This window comes from Panthera uncia, chromosome D1 (genome assembly GCF_023721935.1).
Source record: "Panthera uncia isolate 11264 chromosome D1, Puncia_PCG_1.0, whole genome shotgun sequence".
Lineage (NCBI taxonomy): Eukaryota > Metazoa > Chordata > Mammalia > Carnivora > Felidae > Panthera > Panthera uncia.
Genome location: NC_064808.1, coordinates 93,305,444 through 93,328,876, shown reverse-complemented (window position 1 = coordinate 93,328,876; position 23,433 = coordinate 93,305,444). Strand labels below are relative to the sequence as shown.

At 45.3% G+C, this 23,433-nt stretch overlaps 1 protein-coding gene across 1 annotated transcript in view; it reads left to right on the top strand.

Moving 5' to 3' along the window:
- Positions 1 to 16,932, top strand: part of TECTA (tectorin alpha) — a 70,380-nt gene extending 53,448 nt beyond the window's left edge. Inside the window, exons 14-23 of the mRNA XM_049620884.1 lie at positions 971 to 1,257; positions 3,054 to 3,349; positions 6,109 to 6,219; positions 7,425 to 7,627; positions 9,271 to 9,434; positions 9,873 to 10,121; positions 13,746 to 13,908; positions 15,048 to 15,135; positions 15,430 to 15,546; positions 16,144 to 16,932. Coding sequence (XP_049476841.1) covers positions 971 to 1,257; positions 3,054 to 3,349; positions 6,109 to 6,219; positions 7,425 to 7,627; positions 9,271 to 9,434; positions 9,873 to 10,121; positions 13,746 to 13,908; positions 15,048 to 15,135; positions 15,430 to 15,546; positions 16,144 to 16,244 — 1,779 coding nt within the window. The 3' untranslated portion in view covers positions 16,245 to 16,932. The remainder of the gene's footprint in view (positions 1 to 970; positions 1,258 to 3,053; positions 3,350 to 6,108; positions 6,220 to 7,424; positions 7,628 to 9,270; positions 9,435 to 9,872; positions 10,122 to 13,745; positions 13,909 to 15,047; positions 15,136 to 15,429; positions 15,547 to 16,143) is intronic.
- The last annotated feature ends 6,501 nt before the right edge of the window (positions 16,933 to 23,433 follow it).

Sequence of the window (23,433 nt, the reverse complement as noted above, 5' to 3'; positions counted from 1 at the left end):
GACGGGGGGTATTTTGCAAGCTTAAAAGGAAGAGTCTGGATTTTAATCGTGGGTTTTGACTTCAGTGAAAGCTGCTACTGTTTTTGACACTCCAATTCCTCTTGCAAATTGGCCCACGTAGACACAACTGCATTGCTCCGGAATACGGGAGCTAGAAAGTAAAAGTGACCACCTGAGAGAGCAGAACTGACATTATTGCTGAATAAAACACTCCAAGCTGGCCAAAATAGTAAAGAATCATATTTTTGAAACTTTTTTTTTTTTTTTAAGAAACGAAAGGTACTAATAACCTGGGGGGAAAAAAAACTCGATTGATTTTGTAAGTACAGGAAAAGCATATTATGTTCTGTCCTAAGGGCTAAGAAAAGAAACTGTTAGAAAGTAGGAAAATGATGAATGCAGAAAATATCTTGCCTATAGGACCTTTGGGGAGGGAGGGGGACCTCCAGTCTGGACGTTATACACAAGAAAATAAGAAACATGGCAGTGATCCCCAAATTCATTTTTAACCATTTTAGACACCCCTTAGCACAGGATTGGGATTTCATTTCAGTAATTGGTTTATGCCGGGGAAAGTTTTATACAAAATCCAGCCATTTGTAGAGAACTATACCCTTCTAATGTTTTTTCATCTTTCTGCCTCTGGATTTTGCTGCTTTGGGGGGAACTGTGGACAGTAAGATAAGCAAATGCACTTACACTCTAGGGCAGTGGTCAGCAAACTACAGAATTCGACCAAATCCACTTGCTGCCTATTGTTGTTTTTTTAAATAAAGCGTTACTGGAACATAGCCTCATTCATTTAATTATATATCGTCTGTGGCTGTTTTCATGCCGTGAGGGCAGAGTCGAGAAGCAGTAGAAATCGTATAGCCCACAAAGCCTGAAACATTTTTGCAGTGGCCCTTTATAGTAACAGTTTGCCAACCCCTGCTGTAAAGGTAATCTCTTTCTTTTCCCCCCCCAATAGGTGAATGGCACACAAGTGAATGTTCCATTTGTAACTGGACTGGCAACCAAAATCTACAGCAGCGAGGGGTTCCTGGTGATTGACACCAGCCCCGACATCCGGATCTACTACAATGGTTTCAATGTCATAAAAATCAGCATCAGCGACAGGCTGCAGAACAAAGTCTGTGGCCTCTGTGGCAACTTCAACGGGGACTTAACCGACGATTATGTGACCTTGAGGGGGAAGCCAGTGGTGAGCAGCGTGGTGCTGGCCCAGAGCTGGAAAACCAATGGCATGCAGAAGAGGTGAGAGTTCTCGTTGCTAGGCTCAATGGCCCAAATCCTCCCGCACCCGTGACAGGTATTGATGAGGAATGCACTTTCCATAGCATCACCACTCCCCTCCTGCAAAGGGTCGAGCCCCCCAGGTCTTTGGAGTTTCCAGAAGACAAATAGGTACATCAGAGGCCTCGGTCATTTCTTGAACAGCAGAGGAAGGAACTGGGCTTGCATGATCTGATTCTGAATTGGCATGGCATCCAGCCCCTGGCCAAAGAGAAGAGAGTGCCCAGGATTAGAACACTGAGGCCTTGGCCAGCGCCCACCTGCTGGGAATTGGGCCAGAAGAAGGGCCACCTACCCCTTGCTCCCCAGGGCTGGGCCTAATTGTGTACCTGTGATTCTCACCGGAAGGCTGGGTTGAGGTAGTGCAGGTAGAGGTTGGTGGGGATCAGGAAACCCTTTTTAAAAACAGAAGTCGCCAAGGTTCTTATGAGACGCCTCTCTTGCCAGCTGAGACAGAATGAACTAAACAAGCTATTCCAAAGGTGCGTAATTCAGGTCACCTCTGAGCTGCTGTGTCATGTTAATACATTGCTGGATCTATAGATAGGCTTCTTTTTCATGGTATTTCGTTCCTTGTATAATGGCTCAATGTCTTATACTTCAACCTACCGAACATCAGCTAAATACCAAGATGGGGAAATGATGCAGATGTAAACTCGATACTACCTCATAAATAAGACTATCCTGAATTATGGGACCGGGAGCTGGAAGAAAACCTCAGGGATACCTAGTCCAATCTCCTCCTTTTCTAGGCGAAATGGAAGCTAGAGCAGAATAAGTTATGTGAGGGGCCCTGTAAGTGGCGAAGTCCAGAATCTCCTCCTGAGGAACTGATTCTGTTTGAGCTCCTCCCTCCCTCACCCCCTTCCTTCCTTCCTTCCTTCCTTCCTTTTCTTCCTTCCTTCTTTCTTTCTTTCCTTCCTTCCTTCCTTCCTTCCTTCCTTCCTTCCTTTTCTTCCTTCCTTCCTTCCTTCCTTCCTCCCTCCCTCCCTCCCTTCCTTCCTCTTCTTCCTTTATAAAGTATTTCAGCTGGATACCAATTTTCTTGTGAAGGTTTGCTTTTGGTCTCTGCTAGCTATACTGGAAGTGGTCTCCAAGGCTTCTAGACAACTGTTCTACCAACTATCATTATTATTATTGATTAATAATAATGGTAACTCTCATTCTTATTATAGTTATAATTGGTTATTTTATCAATGCCTGTTCACAGTTATTGTATCAGTTGTATCAAAGGTTAACAGTTATATGAGTATCTGCCTTTCGACTGACACTCTGGCTCACCCACCCACTATTTAGTTTACTCTCACTTCTGCCAGTGATACCAACAGGAGAAACTACTGGGGCACCCGAGTGGCTCAGTTGGTTAAGCACCCGACTTCGGTTCAGATCATTCTCTTGTGGTCCGTGAGTTCGAGCCTCATGTCGGGCTCTGTGCTGACAGCTCAGAGCCTGGAATCTGCTTCAGATTCTGTGTCTCCCTCTCTCTCTGCCCCTCTCCCATTCATAATCTGTTTCTCTCTCTCTCTCTCTCTCAAAAAAAAAAAAAAAAAACCAAAACAGTAGAAACTACTGTGTCGTTTTCTGGGCTGGAGAGACTGAGACCAGTCCTACCTGACTTAGGTGAGATTACATAGCCAATTAGCATTGGAATCCGTGCGCTTGCCTCACTTCTGGGTTAGCAGAAGAGGTAACGGATGGGGTCTTCCCTTCCACCGGGGATCTCGGGCGGTGGTTTTGGCATCCCGTTATCTGACCAGACTTGTCGCCCCCAGCTGTAATGAGCTGCAGTTCTCGCAGTACGCGGCCATGTGTGACAACGTGCACATCCAGATGATGCAGGGCGACGGCTACTGCCTGAAGCTCACGGACATGAAGGGCTTCTTCCAGCCGTGCTACGGGCTCCTCGACCCCCTCCCCTTCTACGAGTCCTGCTACCTGGACGGCTGCTACAACCACAAGAAGTTCCAGCTGTGTGGCTCCCTGGCCGCCTACGGGGAGTCCTGTCGCTCCTTCGGGATCCTCAGCACTGAGTGGATTGAGAAGGAGAATTGCTGTAAGAGAATTATTTTATTCCTGCGGATTCTTTTCTGAGTTAAAAGCACAGCTTTGCTGGCCGACACCGCTGGCCCCACCTTTAGCCACAGGCCTGCCCCCAGGGTCGAGGAGTTGAGAGCTACTGCAGAGATTGTATGGGGGACATTTCGGGGGAGCCTCACCCGCCTGCGGTTCCTGTCCAGCTCTGGAATTTGGGACACCGGCTTGGGCAGATGAGGTTCTCTGGGTTGGAGGAGCACCAGTTTAGTGACTTATGAGGTACAGGGACACAGGATGGCATCTTGATTGACGTCAGACCTCAAATTCAGCTCTTCCCCGGCTCCTTTACCATGGGTCAGAGCCTAGCTCAGAAAGGGAAGGCTTGTGGCAAGCGGTGAGCTGAGTTGGGATCGAGTTGACTGTGCCTGGCTTGAAAGGAAGCTGCGGTTGGATTTATGAAAGGATTGTACATATATTAAATTAGGTGATAAAAGAAGATCTATACAATTGTTTTAATGTTTATTTTTGAGAGGGAGTATATGCAGGAGGGGAAGAGAGAGAGGAGACAGAGGATCCCAAGCCCTATGTGGGCCTCGAATCCACCAGCCATGAGATCATGACCTAAGACCGAAGTCGAACACTTCACCGACTGAGCCACCCGGGTGCCCCAGAATGAAGATTCTATAGATTCTTGTGTTTTTTCTGTAGTAAGAAAACTATTTTGAGATTTACGTCCATTATACTGTTTGTCCATCTTCTTACTATGTGAATCAAAGAGATGAAGCAAATCTGTATATGAATACCTATAAATGTGTCATATACGTGTATGTGTCCATATACATAAATGGTCACCTGTCCCATTAATGCAGGACGATATTGTGGCCAACAGGACGTGTGCATGTTCCTTGACACGCACCATTAACCCGGTACCACCGTGAAAACGGACACATCGCAAGACTGCGCGCGTTTCAGTAAATTTGCAGACGACGCCCGACCCAGTGTAGGGATGCGCTTAATTCAGAACCTAAGCACAATGAGGTAGATTCAAATATGTATCCGGTGACTTGAGAAACCCTTAACAGGCAAACTACTAGTCTCTGTTGGAAACCAACATAAGTTGTTTTTGATGACTTTAATATTTTGCCCTGTTAATAAGCCACACTTTAAATGAAATGAACTGTTTTAAAACTTTAAAAACTTCCCTCTGTGTAAGGGCGTGTCTTATTTGCCAGCTGGTATAAGGGCCACCGTATTTGTAGGCTATCACCTCCACACTTTCCATTATTCTCTGGGGTTGTTTTCAAGTTGTGTTAATTACATTTGTTGACCGGCTGCTGTGGACTTAGCCCTGTCTAGGTCCACGCACTCATCACATAAAGGGATCTTTATAAAAGGAAGCCATTAAAAAAGAAATGTATTTACATTATGCTGACGGTTCCCCTTTAGTTATGCTTCTGGGGATTAAGACAGGGTGATACTAAGCCATTAGCAGAGGTGAACGTCAGCTGGGTCAGGGGAGGCATCCGAGACACACGGGGGCTTGGCTTTGCTTTTAAATTCTTGAAGCTAACTTGGCTCACGCTGGGATTGAACAGTTGTTTCTTGAAGCACTCACCTTTCCGTGCCATGACGAATAGGAGGATTTCTATATCTGACAGGGGGAGAGCTTCTTGAAATAAAGAAATGAGCGTCCAAAAGAAGATGCTCTCAATTAGTGTTTCTCAAACTGAGGAGTTGACGGTCTTACAGGTGGTCTGTGGACTCATCGGCTATGGAACTAATTATTTACAATATGATGGTGATGGCACTCCACATACGTTTGTTTTTTCCTTACAGTTTTACTGTTGTTGGCAAAATAGTAGAATTAATCTAAGTCATTGCTGGCGAGTTGTATGTAGGTTTCGGTTTGTCTATTTTTATAAAATTAAGTACATAGACATTTATGGGCAAAGGAGAACGTGAATCAGAACGGACCAGGAAGTCCTATCTGAAGGACCTCTCTGGGATTTTACTGGCCCTAAGATTTTCGTTCTTTCTTTTTTTTTAAATGTTTATTTATATTTGACAGAGAGAGAGAGAGAGAGACAGAGAGAGAGAGAGAGAGAGAGAGAGAGCATGAGCGGGGGAGGGGCAGAGAGCGAGGGAGACAGAATCCGAAGCAGGCTCCAGGCTCCAAGCCGTCGGCACGGAGCCCGACGCGGGGCTCGAACCCATGACCTGAGCCGAAGTCGGACGCTCAACCGACTGAGCCACCCAGGCGCCCCTAAAATTTTCATTCCTGACAGATATTTATTGAACACTCAACTGTGAGGCGTCTGGGTGCGGGGAATATGGCGACAAATGATTGGACCCTACTCTGTTTAAGTACAAAGAGACAAACGCGTGTAATGGTAGAACAGTGTGGTGAGAACATTAATCGTGCCGTATCTTGGCAGTTCTCAGTGTCTCTGCCCTCCATCCTCGCCACTTACCTTCCAGTGTGCGGACCTTGGGCAAGTTTCAGCTGCGAAACGAGGGCTACTCAGGTCGCAGAGCATGTGTGAGGGTTGGAGGAGATGATGCAACCGAAGCGTGAAGCCCGGTGCCGAGCCCAGAGCAGGGGCCCCGCCGCTAGCTGTTGTCATCGTTTTCTGGAAGGTGGCTCTGTCTGTTGATTCCCAGCGGCCCTCTGACCACCACCAATTCCCTGACAATGGCAAGTCCAGAGTATAGCCACACGCTAGCAAGCGTGGGTGTGAAAATCAAGTCGTGCGTGTTTCTGTTTGTTTTCCTTTTTAGCAGGAGTGGTTGAAGATCCCTGTGTGGGGGCAGACTGTCCCAACCGGACCTGTGAGCTGGAAAACGGAGGAGAGCTGTGTGGCTGCATCGAGCCGCCCCCCTATGGAAACAGTGAGTGACACCTGCCCCCTCCCCGTGCGGACAGACCCCCACGGGGGAGGCCTGGTGGCTGCACCGCAGGGCAGCTGGGGTGGAGCCCACTCGTCCCGTGCTAGCTAGAGACCCACATAGCGGAGGTTTCACAAGGAGCATCAATCGAAGCAGGACGAGGGAGCCATCTGACATCTTCAAAGCAGGCTAATGTTCATCTCCTCATAGCGACATCCTTTTCTTCGATAAATGGTAACGCCCAGATGTGTACATGAATAGAATCAGCCACTTCCACTGTGACCGTGTTCAACATCACAGAGATCCGAATTGATCCTCTAGACTCGCGGGAAAGTAGCGTAGTTTGGCGAAACATGTGAGCCTCAGAGCGAGAGTGCCAGGGGCCCTAAAGGCAGATTAATTGGTTCTGAAGACACAAGGGCGGTCTCTGATGCCAACAGTATGTAACCAGGACCCCAGGCCCTGCTCCGAGCCGCAGTCCCCCGGAAGGTAGGAAAGGCCTTGTCCCCGCCGGGCGCACCCGTGAGGTCGGCCTGAAGGGGGGCTGCGTTGCACCCCCGGCTCCCCGCCCCGGCCCGAACCGGGTCACTCGGGAGGCACGCGCTGACCGTAACATCGTCATTGACCAGAAGACTCCCTCGGAGGGTGCCGTTCAAGGGCTTCACCCGAGCAGATCAAACGTGTCCCTGTGTTTCTATAGTGCTCATTAGCCCGTGTTTATGTACTCGGAGAAAATGTCAGTTGGTGCATTATCGTGTCAGAAAGCAAGAGCTCCTGACACTCGCCTGGGAACCCGCGGGGGGCCTCGGGGTGGGCTGCCCAGGGCTGCTCCCACCTGGGGGTGCGCCCGTTAGCCGGGCTCCACAGTGAGCTCCCCGGGGAAAGCAGCTCCCGCCAGAGTGGGGCGGAGCCCTGGGTCTGGGAAGAAAAGACAAAACACAATCTGTTAGCGTTTCCATCTTTAAAAAAATAAAAATAAAATAAAATAAAATAAAATAAAATAAAATAAAAGCTTAACAACGCCCCGGTTTTTGCCTTGAATGCATGCAAACGTGCATTTGGTTGGATCAAAGCTTAATTAGAAGTGCCCCAGCGTTTGCGTGAGGATATTAGCCTCTTCCAAAGCAAACGGTGATGGGACGCCTCGCCCCCACCCTGCAGCGCCACCGGCCCCACTGACTGGCCTTTCGTGATAACTGTCCCCACAGACTCACATGACATTATTGATGCAGAGGTAACCTGCAAGGCGGCCCAGATGGAAGTGTCCATATCTAAGTGCAAACTCTTCCAGCTCGGCTTTGAGAGGGAGGGTGTGAGGATCAATGACAGACGGTGCTCCCACATCGAGGGGGAAGACTTTATCTCCTTTCAGATCAACAACACCAAAGGGAACTGTGGCAACATTGTACAGGTGAGAAACCCGGGGCCGGAAAGAACATCGGGCCGAGGTGGGGACAGCTCTGGGTGTTTTGCACGTGGGTTGTCCTCAAAGCCAACCTCCCGGGGGGGTCTGCTTAGAAAGATCCTCCCCGGAAAACAGCACAAGGCATATGTGAAATGAAAGACATCAAGGAGAATAGGGGCACCCGGGTGGCTCCGTCAGTCAAGCACCGATTCTTGGTTTCAGCTCAAGCTGTGATCTTGTGGTTTGTGAGTTCGAGCCCCACGTCGGGGTCTGCGCTCACAGTAGGGAGCCTGCTTGAGAGTCTCTCTCTCTCTCTCTCTCTCTCTCTCTCAAAATAAATAAATAAACATTAAAAAATTGAAAAAAAAAAAGACATCAAGGAGAATAATTGGTGCTAATAGTTCGTTGAACTGAAAGATCATGATAAGTGACAGACTCCTGTCCTTGATTGACACTATCTGCTGTTGTCCTTTGCCTAGCACATTGACAAATTTTTGTTACCTCGCTCCTGCTTCTCTTGTTCTTCTGGGTAAATACAGCTGGGTTCAGCTGTTTGGGGGGTAAGGGTGTCCCAGACATCATTTAACAATTGGCTGCACACTCTCAACAATAGCCAAATGATGGAAAGAGCCTAAATGTCCATCAACGGATGAATGGTTAAAGAAATTGTGGTTTATATACACAATGGAGTACTATGTGGCAATGAGAAAGAACGAAATATGGCCCTTTGTAGCAACGTGGACGGAACTGGAGAGTGTGATGCTAAGTGAAATAAGCCATACAGAGAAAGACAAATACCATATGTTTTCACTCTTATGTGGATCCTGAGAAACTTAACAGGAACCCATGGGGGAGGGAAAGGAAAAAAAAAAAAAAGAGGTTAGAGTGGGAGAGAGCCAAAGCATAAGAGACTCTTAAAAAATGAGAACAAACTGAGGGCTGATGGGGGGTGGGAGATGGGTATTGAAGAGGACATCTTTTGGGATGAGCACTGGGCGTTGTATGGAAACCAATTTGACAATAAATTTCATATATTTAAAAAAAAAACAGCTGGCTGCAGAAATACAGCAAAGTCCCACCTTTCAGTGTCAGATTGTCCTACTTATATTTGGCAAACCATCTTGATTCTCTTCCTCGTGTTCCTTCCTGCTGTCTTTAAAAAAAAAAATATATATATATATATATATATATATCTGCATTTATTAACTCAAAAGGAGTGAGCAGGTGAAACTTGCATTTGTTCCTCTTGGTCCTTGTGGGAAGGTCCGGTAGAAGATCCGGTGGAGGAGAGATTTTGAATTAGGACTTGAAGAAGATTTATATGACCCTGGGATAGCAATACTTCATGCTGTCCCCAGCTTGGGTTCCCACAGATAACTGGGGCCGGTTGTAGTTAGAATTCAGGGTACATGAATTCACCCTCTGTGGACACTCAAGGTTATCAGCCTGAAGGGTGCCGTTGACATCTAATGCGACCTTTTTTGTTGTTGTTGTTGTTAGTAAATGCTGAAGCTAGCTCAATACTGACTTATACCAGCCTCTGGATTATGTATGGAATGAAGCCATTTCTCTACTTTCGGGGCTGTGGATTTGAAATGCAAGCCACTTATTCACTCCCCTCTTTAATGATTTCTGACCTTCCTTTGCAGTCCAATGGCACTCATATCATGTATAAAAACACAATCTGGATCGAAAGTGCCAACAACACTGGCAACATCATCACTAGGGACCGGACGATCAATGTGGAATTTTCGTGTGCTTACGAGCTGGATATCAAGATCTCTTTAGATTCTGTTGTAAAGCCTATGTTAAGGTAAAGAATCTCACGGGCTGTGCACATTGCTTTGTCTTTTCCTTGACAGTTGAGGTTAGCATAACCAAAATTGCTAGCATTTGTCTTTGAAGCACTGGGGAAGAAATAGTTCCTATTTTCTTCACCTAAATGCCTTGGACCAGCACTGTGTAACAGAACTTTCTACAGTGATGGAAATGTACTGTATCTGTACTATCCAATAAAATAGCTGTATATGGAAATTGAGCAATTGAAATGTGGCTAGGGGTGCTGAGGAATTGAATTTTTAATTTAATTTTATTTTAATTGCCACACGTGGCTTCCGGGTACCATTTTGGACTTAGACTTTTCTGTCGTCTGCTTTGCCTTCCCTCTGCATTTTCAGCTTGCAACTGGTAGTAACTGCATAAATATGATTGTTTGGCATTCCTCCTCACTGCATGCTTATTTCCCTTTCAGTGTCATTAACCTCACAGTTCCAACCCAAGAAGGCAGCTTCACCACCAAGATGGCGCTCTACAAAAATGCCTCCTACAAACATCCTTACCGCCAGGGTGAAGTGGTGTTGACAACTCGAGATGTGCTGTACGTCGGGGTCTTTGTGGTCGGCGCTGACGCCACACATTTGATCCTGACGCTGAACAAGTGCTATGCCACCCCGTCCCGAGACAGCAATGACAAACTCCGCTACTTCATCATTGAAGGGGGGTGAGTGGCCTCCTCTCAGAGGACCGTCCGAGAGCTTTTAGGGTAATATTCGCCAGTACCAGTTTGTAGAGAAGGTTTTAGAGAAGAGAATGGGAAGGGGTATTTGTGCTGTGCATCCAGGAACTCTAATTCTCTGAACAAACCTGTGAGGTAGACATCGTAAGCCTCACTTTCTACCCTAGCAGGCTGAGGCTTCGGGAGACCAAGCCACTTGCTTCAAGTCACACAGCAACGTAGTGGTGGGTCCCCAAGGCCCGTGGCAGTCACTACAGAATGCTTTATTCTCACGGTGATCAGAGAGGGGATCCTGTCCTGCCTATTTGAATTGCAGTCTGAGAGAAATGGGGATCACCTGCCAAAGAAGGAATGCCATAACTACAGTCTGGCGAACAGGACATCCATCAGAATATAAAAAGAGCTAGAACCGTAGAAGAGAAGAAACAGAAGCACAGAATACACTAGAATCGTTTATAAAATTGATGACTTTCATTTTATTCACTGCTATATGCCCAGCACCTACTGTGTGCCCTGACACATATGGAACAAAATTTATTGAATGAATAAAGAAGAAGAAAAGACTACAGACCAATAATAGTTATTTTTTCCTTTTTATTTATTCATTAAATTTTTTTTTTTATATTTTATTTTTGAGAGGGAAAGAGAAAGACAGAGTGAAAACAGTGGCTCGGGGTGGGGGTGGGGGGGGGCGGGGCAGAGAGAGAGGGAGACACAGAATCCGAAGCAGGCTCCAGGCTCCGAGCTGTCAGCACAGGGCCTGACACAGGACTCCGACCCACGAACTGAGAGATCATGACCTGAGCCGAAGTAGGACATTTAACCAACTGAGCCACCCAGGCACCCCAATTTTTCTTTTTTAAAAACACATACAGGTTATGTCAAGCAACAGTAATTCTAGCTGGGTATGAAAATCAGGCAAAGACTAACAGGAGAAAAGCGTACAAATATATTTAATACCAGTTTTCTGTGATACTGAAAGCCTTCATGAGGAAATGAGGATCTCAAGAAGTGGTTGAACCTGAGTATTTTTTGCTAGGTTAGGTGAAGAGTAGACGGTCACGGACAAGTATGAGAGGTCAAAGGGTATGAGGTCAGTGTGGTAAACGGGAGGAGCTTAGCAAAGCCTGTTAGGATTCTTCTTGCTGTCCCTCTGTCTTTGGAGATAAGGATGTTCCTTTCCTGCAGGTGTTGGGGGGGGGCACCTCTCACATGAGGGCTCTGTGACCTGTTTCAGGGGCAAAGAGTCAGGGAAAGGTCAGAGTGACCTTTCTGCTCCTGCTTTTCTCAAACTCCTTCACCTTAAAATATTAAGTATGCCAAGGTGCCAGATTTGAGGGGTAGCATGTCCTGAATCCTATCCCCAGCCTGGGCAGACACCTACCCTGGCGTGGTCAGGGAGCATTATAGATACTATAATTAGTTTTAGGGTTGAAAAGGAATAGTTTTCCCAAAAGAAGGTGTGGTTCTGGGCAAACCATGAATAACCACTATTTTTGCAGATCAAACAGGTTCAGAGATGTTAGGTACACAGCTCACCCAAGGCCACTCAACTTACCAGGGGCAGAAGAAGAATCCTTCCAAGTATCAGGACACACCACCACCCTAAGTGGTCAGATGGGGCTTGTGGCAGGGGTCACTGAGGGATTTGTCTTCCTGAGCTGGTTCTTAGCCTCCTTGGAGGCAAAGGGAGGGCCTTGGTGACTACTGGGTAACTCACAGCGTGGATTTCTCTCCTTCCCGTCATAGTCGTTTCCCTAAGGGAAAGAGCTCAGTCCTGTAGTGTTGCAAGCCTGGTTGTAGGGTCTGTGCCTCCTTTGAAGGACACAGTGGTTGGCAGTTTTATTTTATTTTCTTTTTTAAGTTTTTAAAATTTATTTTCAGACAGCATGAGTTGGGGGATGGGCAGAGAGAGAGGGGGAGAGAGAGAATCCCAAGTAGGCTCTGCACCATCAGCACAGGGCTCAACGAGGAGCTGGAACTCATGAACTATGAGATCATGATCTGAGCCAAAATCCAACACTTGACCAACCGAGCCACCCAGGCACCCCACTGTTTGGCAGTTTTAAGATAGTGTTTAATACACTTGACCCAGAGAGGAGAGAGAATGAGCGAGTGAGCATGTTCATAAAACTGGGCCTGCCCCAGGGTCTGAGCAAGGGCCTTCAGATGAAACTGTTGTTTGATTTTGTCATATGAGGGAATTTTAACTCATGAGTCCTTCTGACCTTTCTTGGACGGATGTGGTTAATTGTTTTTCCAGTGAACTCATCTGGGCAAAAGCATGAGCAGCAAAATGGGTTCACTTCAGAATTTTGGGGGGTCAGCTCTTCCTCCGTGGCTCTGCAGAGGGTGGCAATGGCACCCCCAGTGACTCACGAGTCCCAGGTCTGGCTAAGATGGAAGGCCTGGGTGAAGGTTGGAGTGCTGTGAACATTTTAGAAACTTTGAACCAATTTAGATTATTCAAATGAATAACAGTGACAAGGAAAAGTATGGCAAGTAAGTTTTCATTTCAAAGCATTTAAGAGATTATTGCCTTGAAGACTAATTATAAAACCTAATAGGTGTGGGGGTGCTGAAGGATAACTTCAGTTTTTCATTTTCCTTATCACTAAGCTGTTTAATCCTGTGGGCTCGGGGAAGGAGCGATTAAAAAAAAAAGTCACCCTTTTTATCTTTATCATTTTTAGATAACTTCTTGGCTCCTAGAGGCCAGCATTAGTGATGGCGGCACAATCCATTCATTCCCTCGTTTGTTCCTTTACAGAGATGTTTAGATACTTCCCACGTGCCCTGCAGTGTGTTAGAGACACATTGAGGATCACAACCTGATTTTTTGCGCTCCAGGAATCCAGGAAAAGCCACCTGTTCTTGCCCGGTCAGGGCAGTGCGAGGGGTTATTTGTAGAAAAGGGGGGAGCTATAGACTGGTGTTGGGGAAAGAGCGGGAGTAGGCATGGGAAGACTCCCCGACTGGGGAGACTTCACGTGGAAAGACCGTGGGCCCTAAGAGGCTGTGATGCATTTGGGGAGCTCTTAGGTAGCAGAGGCAGGTCTGTGTGCCTGAGGGAGGCCGGTGGCCCAATACCACAAGGGGTGGAGGCAGAGGGAGAGAAGAGGCACACCTGCAGCCAAGGGAGCTTTAGGTCATCCTGGACTGGTCTTCCCTCTTCTCCAGCTCCCACCGATTTGAATATGTGGGAAGATGACCCAAGAGGGTTTTGATCAGGGGACCCTCCCCAGATGGATAACCAGAGAAAGTACAGCTGTGGCAAGGACTAATCGTGTGCGTGTGCTGAGTTGATATCACGACACTCTGTCGGTCGGGCAGTAAAGCACGACACTATGAGGGGCAGAATAGAAACTGAGGTATAGGAAAGTCGGGGGCAGTTCCTGCAGTCATTTTGCTTTTATGCGCTTAGGATACTAGTTTGAGGTGTTATCTGATGCCTTTAAAGCAAACCGTGAAAATAAAGTGGGAGTAAATGTGACACCCACACAGTCCAGAGGTCACTGTCAAAGGCAAAGACGTTTTTACCTATTAAGATGGTTTTATATGAAATAGAAGCAAACGTGTGAAGCGAAGATCCCATTTTCCTCTGAACAGGTGTCAGAACATTAAAGATAACACCATCGGCATCGAGGAGAACGGTGTCTCCCTAACCTGTCGCTTTCACGTCACCGTCTTCAAGTTCATCGGGGATTATGATGAAGTTCACCTTCACTGTGCAGTGTCACTGTGCGATTCAGAAAAGTACTCCTGTAAGATAGTAAGTGAGAGCGTGAAAATGAACTGCCTGGCCCTATTTCTCGCTGCCCCGCTTTTCCCAACGTGGGGATCGTGGACGCCAGGATCTGTGTGGCTCCTGAGAGTTCTTTGGGACTCACAGCACCTGGAAGTGGCTGAATTGGAAGCGTCCCCAGATGGGAAGCCTCCCCAATGGCTCGTCTTTGGTGAGACCGTAAGAGAGAGGATGCGGTAGAATGCTGTCCATTTACTCTCCTTCTCTGTGTCTGAAATCTCTGTCGTGGGCATAGAGCACAAGACCAGGGTTTCTCAGACCTCGGCATTATTGACCTTTTGGACCAAATTGTTCTTGGTCGTAGGGACGGTTCTGTGCACCGTAGGATGTTCAGCAGCACCCCTGGCCTCTGCCCACTAGACGCAAATAGCACCTCCTCCCCAGCTGCCACACCCCAAAAATGCCCCCCCAACACTGCCAAACATCCCCTGGGGGAAGGAGGGGGCAAAATTGGCCCTGTTCAAGAGCCACCACACCAGACTCTCAAGGAGCCAGGCCACCTGAATCTGACAGGAACAGTGGGACCCAGCTCCACTACACTGTAGAGGCAGACCCCTGGGTTCAGGAATTTTCTGCCAGACGTTCTTCAGACGGTGACTTTCCTGCAATTCATCCAGATCCACGCCAGCCGGTGGCTCTGGAGAGGCTTCTGGAGAGGCTGTTGGGAGGTGGTGACAGACCAGTCATCTCTCCCATGTCAGGCTTACATCCGCACCTGAGATTTTATTGCACTGGTATCAGCTCCCTAACCTTTAATATTCCAGCTTCTCCCCGATGTTTGCAGAATCACACCATGAATTATGGTCAGAGCTACTTACAGATGCTGCTGCATACCTTATTGCCCGATGTGATCCAACAATCCCCGTTCCTGGGAAGGGAGCATCTTTGAATCTAATTCTTGTGCGAGGAATATATTTAATTCTGCTCAACATAAAGCCCAGAGTCCCAGTGGGCTCCATGATCAAGAATGCATTCGTTCTAATTAATCTGAGCAGCGATAGTGCTCGAGGCTGGGACCACTGCCTCTTTCGGAGGTGGAAACATGGTGAAGAATAAGTTATCAGCTTAATTGTGTGAAATTTTCCCTCTGGTGTTCTGTCTTTCAGAATTGCCCCCAAAATTCCAGGATTGCCACAGATTATACCAAGGAACGTAAAGAGCAGATCATTTCAGTGGGACCTATTAGGAGAAAAAGTATGTATGTCCCCTCAAAACACATTATAAATGATTAAAAGAATGGGATTTGAAGGCCCGGACCAACTCTTGGGTGTGTTTCAACTGCAATGTGAATCTGGCGAATGAGGAAGTTGAGGACACCAGGTGGAGAAGATGGGCCGCTTCCGTAATGAAGTCTTCTCACGGACTCCTAAAATGCCACGACAGCATTGGGCTTTTCTTCTTCCTCTCCTCTGTCTAAAGTCTCACCCTGAGATAGGAGTTCCAGACTTGACCTGTCTGAAGTTGACTTAACCAGCTGCTCTTTTTCAGGGCTGGACTGGTGCGAGGACAATGGAGGGTGTGAGCAGATTTGCACGAGCCGGGTAGACGGGCCTCTGTGCAGCTGTGTGACGGGAACCCTTCAGGAGGACGGCAAGAGCTGCCGAGGTAAATGCAACCTCCCGTTCAGGGCAGGTGGCTGGGAGCACAGGGAGCTCTTTCCCCTGAGTAGGAGACATTCATCTGTGAGGTCCCCCCAGCAAGTGACCTAAATTCCAGAAATTAAGATGGGAAGATGGAGACAGCACCAAGGAATTGTAGCAGCATCTTGGAGACAGATAGAGATAGAGATAGAGAGAGAGAGAGAGAGAGAGAGAGAGAGATTGAGATTGATTTAACCTTTGAGCCTTGTTCTTTCATCTAAAAGATGAAGGTGATTTTTTTTAAAATAAGATATCCAACTGTTCAAGGACCAAATATTGGTGCTCAATCAGGTCACCAAGAGTACCTGGGCTGTGGTTGGGACTGGGATGTCTGATCCAACAAACCTTAGCCCATGGTCTCCCTGAGGTTAGCAGGACTCTTCTAAAGGTTGAGTTAATTCTGCTGCTTTCCTGCCTCAGTCAGCACCATTTGGATAAAGTGAGTCGTTGGCCACGAAGAAAGTGGGTTCATTTATTTGGTTGAGTACCACAAAGTGTTTCTGATTCCTGTCCAACAGGTATTTTCCTTCACAGGACTTACTATGTTCCTCTCTGTTCACAGCATCCAATTCTTCCACTGAACTTCAAGTTTGGACGCTGCTTCTCATCATGACCCAGATTTCACTATGGCATTTTGTCTATAAATCAGGCATGACCTCATAATTAACTCAAGGTCGCTATATAACGTACTGTAATTTACTTCAACTCCCTGTAGGATAAAAGGTGTGTACCCTTAAGTCAAAACCTATTTGAAAATGTCCAGCAATTCTCAAAGTGTAACCACCTGCCTCAAACAGTGTGAGTCCCAGAAATGAGTGAAATTCCAAGCTCCACTTGCAAAGCCCACAACAGGGCTTCTAAAAGCCAGTTGTGGAAAGAGCACGTAACTTGCCTAAAATTTCCAAACAGTTGTCACTAGAAACTTCGGTTCACGTGAAAAACCAGTAAAGGAAAAAAAAAAAAAAATCCTGGTTAGGGAAGTCTGACCAGAAATCTAACCAGAGAAATCTGTCAAGCCAGTGCTATTTCTGGATCATAGTTTTTCACAGAGAAAGGGCCTGTTGGAACAATATTGAGAGGCAATGACTGGAAGGCTTGGGTCTAAGGAATCTTTCTGATGTTTGGAAGTGTCTGATCTCTGATACGTACGTGTTGCTCACTTCTGTTTATGATGAGCTCCTCCTTCCCTCCCCCCGTGTCCCTCAATCTTGCCATGGCAGCTCGGCAGATTGTTTGCAGACCCGGGGAACCCTGTCTCCATCCCCCACCCGGACCCTTCTCTTTTACAAATCAACCAAATAATTTTTAATGTATTTTATGCTTAAATAAACTTTGTGTTCAAGTATTCTCATTACTTAGTGACTGAAGGAATTTTTGCTGATATTAGGCTTTGCACACCAAATAGCACGCTCTGATTTCAAAAATCAGCAGCGATTGGACCGGGTAGATAACTGCTGGCTAGAGCTTTAATGGGATTTTGTTACGTGGCCATTCGTGTGGACTTACAGAGCATCAGCAGGACGTTACCGGGCAGCGTGGAAGAGAAGCAGGTAGTGTCCTCTTTTGTATGTGGTACACAAACTCGCATTTGCTGTAATTAACTGCCAAAAGGGGGACTGCTAAATATATCCGTGGGCCGCCTCTCTTTTTTAAGGTTAAAAACAAAGTAAAACCCACTTCAAGTTTATTTTGAAGTTGTTTTGGATTGAAGCTGATGGTATTTTTATATTTTTCTGGGAACTCTGAAAAGCTGAGCATAAATCCTAGTGTCCTTGACCATGGGTGTGGATATGATTAGCGTTGTCTTGCATGCAACAGGCAACTGTCCCTGGGCTGAGGAAGCTGGGGTGTAGACGCAGTGTGTGCTGAGGTGCTTTGACCTCCCAGCCCTCTGGGAGGGTCCACAAATTCTAGCTTGTCTTGCCAGTTACACATGCCATGTGGCTAAGAGGACAGCTGGTATTGCTGGGGGAAAACGTGCATCTGCTTCGACTTGGACGTCTTGAGATCTTCCGGGGAAAACGCTGAGCGTCGAGGTGGGTTAAGGCACCCAGCCGCCTATCGTAAGTGAGACACAATGCCCCTTCCTCACCAAGAGAGAAACTGATGTTACATGCGTGTTCTGTCTTCACATGAAAAACCTTGTCATTTACACAGTTGAAAAGGTTTGGATGTTCACAATCAGATCCCAAGTTGAACGCAAGAATGTCTCATTCATTCTTTTACTTGATTTCCTGAGATAAATCTTAACCAAAAAAAAAAAAAAAAAAGAGGAAGTGTTTCAATATTTAATAACTTCCCTTTATTGATTTTCTTATGGAAGTCATGAGAAATTTCCAAATGTCCAAATTGAAGACTGTAGTTTGTTGGGTTTGGGTTGTTTTTTTGTTTATTTAGGTTTCTTTTTAGTTCTTTAAACCTGTTCTTCCTACACTTTTATTCTGGCCTTTGGTTTTCTCACTTGGTTGATGTCCTTAGCTTGTCTCATCATTAGGATAAGTTAGGTCGTGGTACCATCACAGAACACCCCAGAATCTCAGTGGCTTACACACCAAGGTTTCTTTCTTGCCTGTGCCTGTGGGCTCCAGTCCTCACTCTCAACCTGGGACAGGTTGATGGAGACTTCACTATTTCTTTTTTTTCCTCAACAGAAGCTATTGAACAATTTATCCTTTCCCCATAGAACTGTGGTACTGCCTTTACTGTATAGCAAGTTTCAGTCTCTGTGGTTCTGTTTATGAGCTCTTGATTTTCTTCCATTGATTTATTTTTCTGTTCCTGCTTCAGAACCACACTTCAAAAAATTGGGGGATATAATTGACACATAACATTATATGAGTTTCAGGTATACAGTAGGCGTTGCTATTTGTATATACTGTGAAATGATCACCACAGGAAGACTCGTTAACGTCTATTACCTCCCACAGTTACCAATATTTTTTCTTGTGATGAGACCTTTTAAGTTCTTGTAAGTAACTCTTACTGACTTTCAAATATACAAGGCAGTATTATGAACTATGGTCACTATGCTGTCCATTACCTGCCCAGGACTTATTTGATAACTGGACATTTGTACATTCTGACCACCTTCACTCATTTTGCCACTGACCCCCCCCCCCCCCCCCCCCCCCTCTGGCAATTCTGTGTATCTGTGAGCTCTTTTTTCTTTCTTTCTTTGCTGTTTTTTTTGTTTGTTTGTTTGTTTGTTTTAAATTCTAGGTGGTCCAGTTGGTTGTCTGACTCTTGATTTTGGCTTGGGTCATGGTCTCACAGTTTGTGGGTTCAAGCCCCACGTCCGGCTCTGTGCTGACAGCTCAGAGCCTGGAGCCTGCTTGGGATTCTCTGTCTCCCTCTCTCTCTGCCCCTCCCCAACTCACATGTGCATGCTCTCTCTCTCTCTCAAAATGATGAATCTATGTATAAGTGAGATTATGCGGTATTTGACTTTGATTTATTTCACTTAGCATAATGCCCTCCAGGTCCATCCATGTTGCTGCAAATGACAGGATTTCCCTCTTTATTTTGTGGCTAAAAAATACTGTGTGTGTGTGTGTGTGTGTGTGTATCACTCATTCTTTATCCATCTGTCCACTGATAGACTCAAGTTTTTTCCATATGTTGGCTATTGTGAGGAATGCTGCGATGAACATAGGGGTGCAGATATCTTTCCCAACTGGTGTTGCTGTTTCCTCTGTGTAAGTACCCAGAAGTGACATTGCTGGATTGTATGCTCGTTCTAGTATTCGCTTTTTTGAGGAACCGCCATACTGTTTTCCACGGTGGCTGCCCTGATCTCATTCCCACCAAGGCTCTCTTTTCTCCACGTTCTCGCCAACACTTGTTGTCTCTTGAGATTTCATTATCTTTTGATGCTTTTGTTTTCATTATCAACACAAAGCTTTGGGGTTCACCGAGGCAAGTGGGGGGGAGAATGTGGAGACTCACACCCTGGAAAGGACACCAGATCACTTCTGTTCCCATTTCGTCGTCTGCGGTGAAATGTCCAGCGTGTTGCATGGCTGGAAACTAACTGAGAGCAGGGAAGGATGAGCTTCCGGTGAGCCTGGAGGACAGAAGAACTGGAAATCCAGGGTGACAGCTGTCATGTTATCTTTGAGTCAATCATTCCTGTCTGTGTTAAAGGGAAATAGTTTTACAGAACTAAAACCCAAGACCGTCAGGAAGGCAGAACTGGACGGTGATCCTGATGCTTCTACTAATTCTCCGCTTGAAACGAATCATTCGACAGGGTGATGCCTCAACTTTCCTCTCTGTAAAAGGAGAATATGAAGCTTCTTTTCAAATATTCTTGTGTTAGAAAATGACACCATACAAATGTAAATCATACGGCAGTATATATTTAGATTGACTCCAGAACATTGCCTTTTCCTGCCACTCAAAAAGATTTGCCTCAAGGAAGGGGAGGAAAAAAGAGCACTTGCTTAGCAAAGGTTAAAAAGGAAGTTAATTGGGAATCTTATTAACCTGGTATTTGTCTGATATCAAAAAGAACAACATCGTGGGGTCTGGCATTTCTGACAATTGGGAATTCTATAATTAGTTTCTTAACCAGTAGTGGATGTGTGCACTACTCAAAATCCTGGTGGCAAAACTCGAGAGCATTAATTGTTTTACATTGTCTAATATTCTATTTTTAGAACCATTTGACATTTAGTGAGAGCTTGAAATCTAATAAAATTTCTTTTTAAAAAAAATGTTTTTTAACATTTATTCATTATGAGAGAGCACGCGAGCAGGGGAGGGGCAGAGAGAGAGGGAGACACAGAACCCGAAGCAGGCTCCGGTCTGTGAGCTGTCAGCACAGAGCCCGACGCGGGGCTCGAACTCACGAGCTGTGAGATCATGACCTGAGCCGAAGTCGGACGCTTAACCGACTGAGCTACCCAGGTGCCCCCTAATAAAATTTCTTTTGACCAAAGGAATTATCAAAAGGGGATAATCATGTAGGTTTGAGGTAATAAAGAATTACTTATTTACCAATTCTGAATTTAGCCTCTACCCCATTGTGAAGCTCCTAGCCTCTCTCCTGGAACTCAGCTACTTCTTTACCCTATATTTCATTGCAATTTGGCCCTGGTTAGGAGAACAGGGCATTTTTCAGCGCCCCGATGCACTGGCAGTGCGGCACAACACAGTGAAAAAGAAAATCAAATAGCGCCCTCTAGTGTCTTTTTATTTTTTGCGTGAAACCCAAATGTATATTGAACCACACCAATCGAAACATGATTTCTCCCCCTGCCCGGAACCTTAGATGCAGAACATTACCAGAATATAGCTTTAGAGAACACACCAAATGCCAAGGACATTTTCTGGAGAACAGTGTGAGATTTATTTTAATGCACACAGTAAGCATCATTCCAGGAAAATACCAGCTTTTGTCATCCCATGCAAATTTTGCCCTTAATATCTATTTCTCTAACGCGTTGACGAAAATAGCTGTCGGGAAAAATTAAGTATCTCTTTAAAATGTTGAGAAATAAACAATCTGATCAGGAAAAACCCATGAAATATTTAGTGGTCTTTCTTTTCCCCCAGCGGAATGTGAAATACTTTCATATGCGTCTGAGGCACAACAGCAATAACTCTGGTCTGACTAATGGAAGTCTCTGTGATGGTTTAATTATGTTTGCTGAAATACGATCCTCCTGTAAGACAACATCTCCATGGCAGAGGGACAGATCTCTGTGTCTATAGATAGAAATAAAACACAAAAGACTCATCGTTCTGTGAAGAACTTGGCAATCAAATTCTATTTGCTAAGGAAGCAAATGAAGGAAGAACGTTCACTGTACATTTTGTTGTTTCTGTTTGCGTGTAGCCTCTGGGTTAGCTACTGTTTAATCTACTGTTGTATTGCATTGACTGCGAAAGAGTTTTGAAACTAAGATATTCTCCCATCAGATGAAATCTCAGTACCTTACGCTCATACAGCATCTTCCATACCTTTCGATGCTTTCCTACGTATATTTAATAGCGTTCAGTCCTAAATCATGCTGTGTTTTGACAGAGAAATCGGAGGAAGAGCGTTAACTCGAAGTTGTATGGCACAAATTATCAGCCTAAAGTACTGAAGAAAAAACCCTACCCACCCACACATGTGTTCTCATGCCTGTAGGTTTAGCTCATCATTTCCAACTTGTAATGAGATGATTAGAATGATAGCAACCTTTTATGTCTTTGAAGCCCTTTAGAAACAAAGAACCTGGACACAGAAGTCTCGAAATTTCCCCTCTAACTCTTGAATTTCTTCATGGGATAGTTTAGGGTACAAAATTCCACAGATAGTACCCTATTCCAGTTGGGCAGATATCTGTTTTTATCAAAAAGGAGACCATATTTCTTTACTCAAGGCCTTGAAAAAAAAATCTTTCCATTGGATCTGTCCAGAACTTGTGGAAGTTTTTGATGGAAAGACTATACTCACATAGAAATATGCTATTAATTATATGTTAACCAAAGGCAGAAAATGCATGGTTCCCAGTATTTTTGTCTTACCTGCCATAACATGCTTACTGCAACTGGCTGACCTGGTTCATATCTACGTGGACCATTCAAATCAAGGCGTTACAAGTGGATATTCAATCATCCTCTCCATGCGTCTCCGTATTGATGAGAGCAAAATGCTATTAAGGAATACCTGCGTGCACACCAAAGAGGGAGTCTGCTCTCCTGAAGAGTCCCGATCAGAAAGCAATTTGGCAAACTAATTCGACAAGGACCAAATGATTGAACACATAATGTGAAAGCACCTAGGTGTTGTATCAGAATATTCAAGGCATAAAATGAAGCAGAGAAGAGCTGTAAGAGTATTCTGAATAGTAATTCAAGATTAGCAGAGTCTAGAGATGTTCGGCCACTGGGAATTTGTTCACATCTCCCACGTGTTAGCATTTTCAAATCGCACTTTTATCTGGGTCCTCCTCATAAGCAATTAATTTCAGTAGTTAAGTGGAATCCAAGAACCAAGTCGTCAGAGGGAGGGGAATCCTACCTGTGGACCACAGTGAACCATTTACTCAACGATTGTGATCAGTTTAAATGCACGTTATTTAGGCAAATTGTCCGGAAAGCCCAGGCTGCCTAAATCATAGGGAAACACATCATCATACAAGTCTAAATATTTGTTTTGTTTTTAAAATTTTTTTTTAAATTTTATTTAAATCCAAGTTAGTTAACATATAGTGTAATAATTGTTTCAGAAGTAGAATTCCGTGATTCATCACTTACGTAGAACACCCAGTGTTCATCCCAACAAGTGCCCTCCTTAATGCCCATCACCCATTCAGCCCATCCCCCTCACCCAGCGCCCTGCTGGCAACCCTCAGTTTGTTCTCTGTATTTAAGAGTCTCTTATAGTTTTGCCTCCCTCTCTGTTTTTGTCTTATTTTTCCTTCCTTTCTCCTATGTTCATCTGTTTTGTTTCTTAAATTCCACATGTGACTGAAATCACATGATATTTATTTTTCTCTGATTGACTTAGTTCGCTTAGCATAATACATTCTAGTTCCATCCACATTGTTACAAATGGCAAGTTTTCATTCTTTTTGATCACCAATATTCCACCGTGTATGTGTGTGTATGCGTGTGTATATACACACCACATCTTCTTTATCCATTCATCAGTTGATATGGAAAGATTTGGGCTCTTTCCATAGTTTGGCTACTGTTGGTAGTGCTATAAACATTGGAGTGCACGTGCCCCTTCGAATCAGCACTCTTGTATCCTTTGGATAAACACCTAGTAGTGCAATTGCTGGATCGTAGGGTAGTTCTATTTTTAATTTTTTGAGGAACCTCCATACTGTTTTCCAGAGTAGCTGCACCAGTTTGC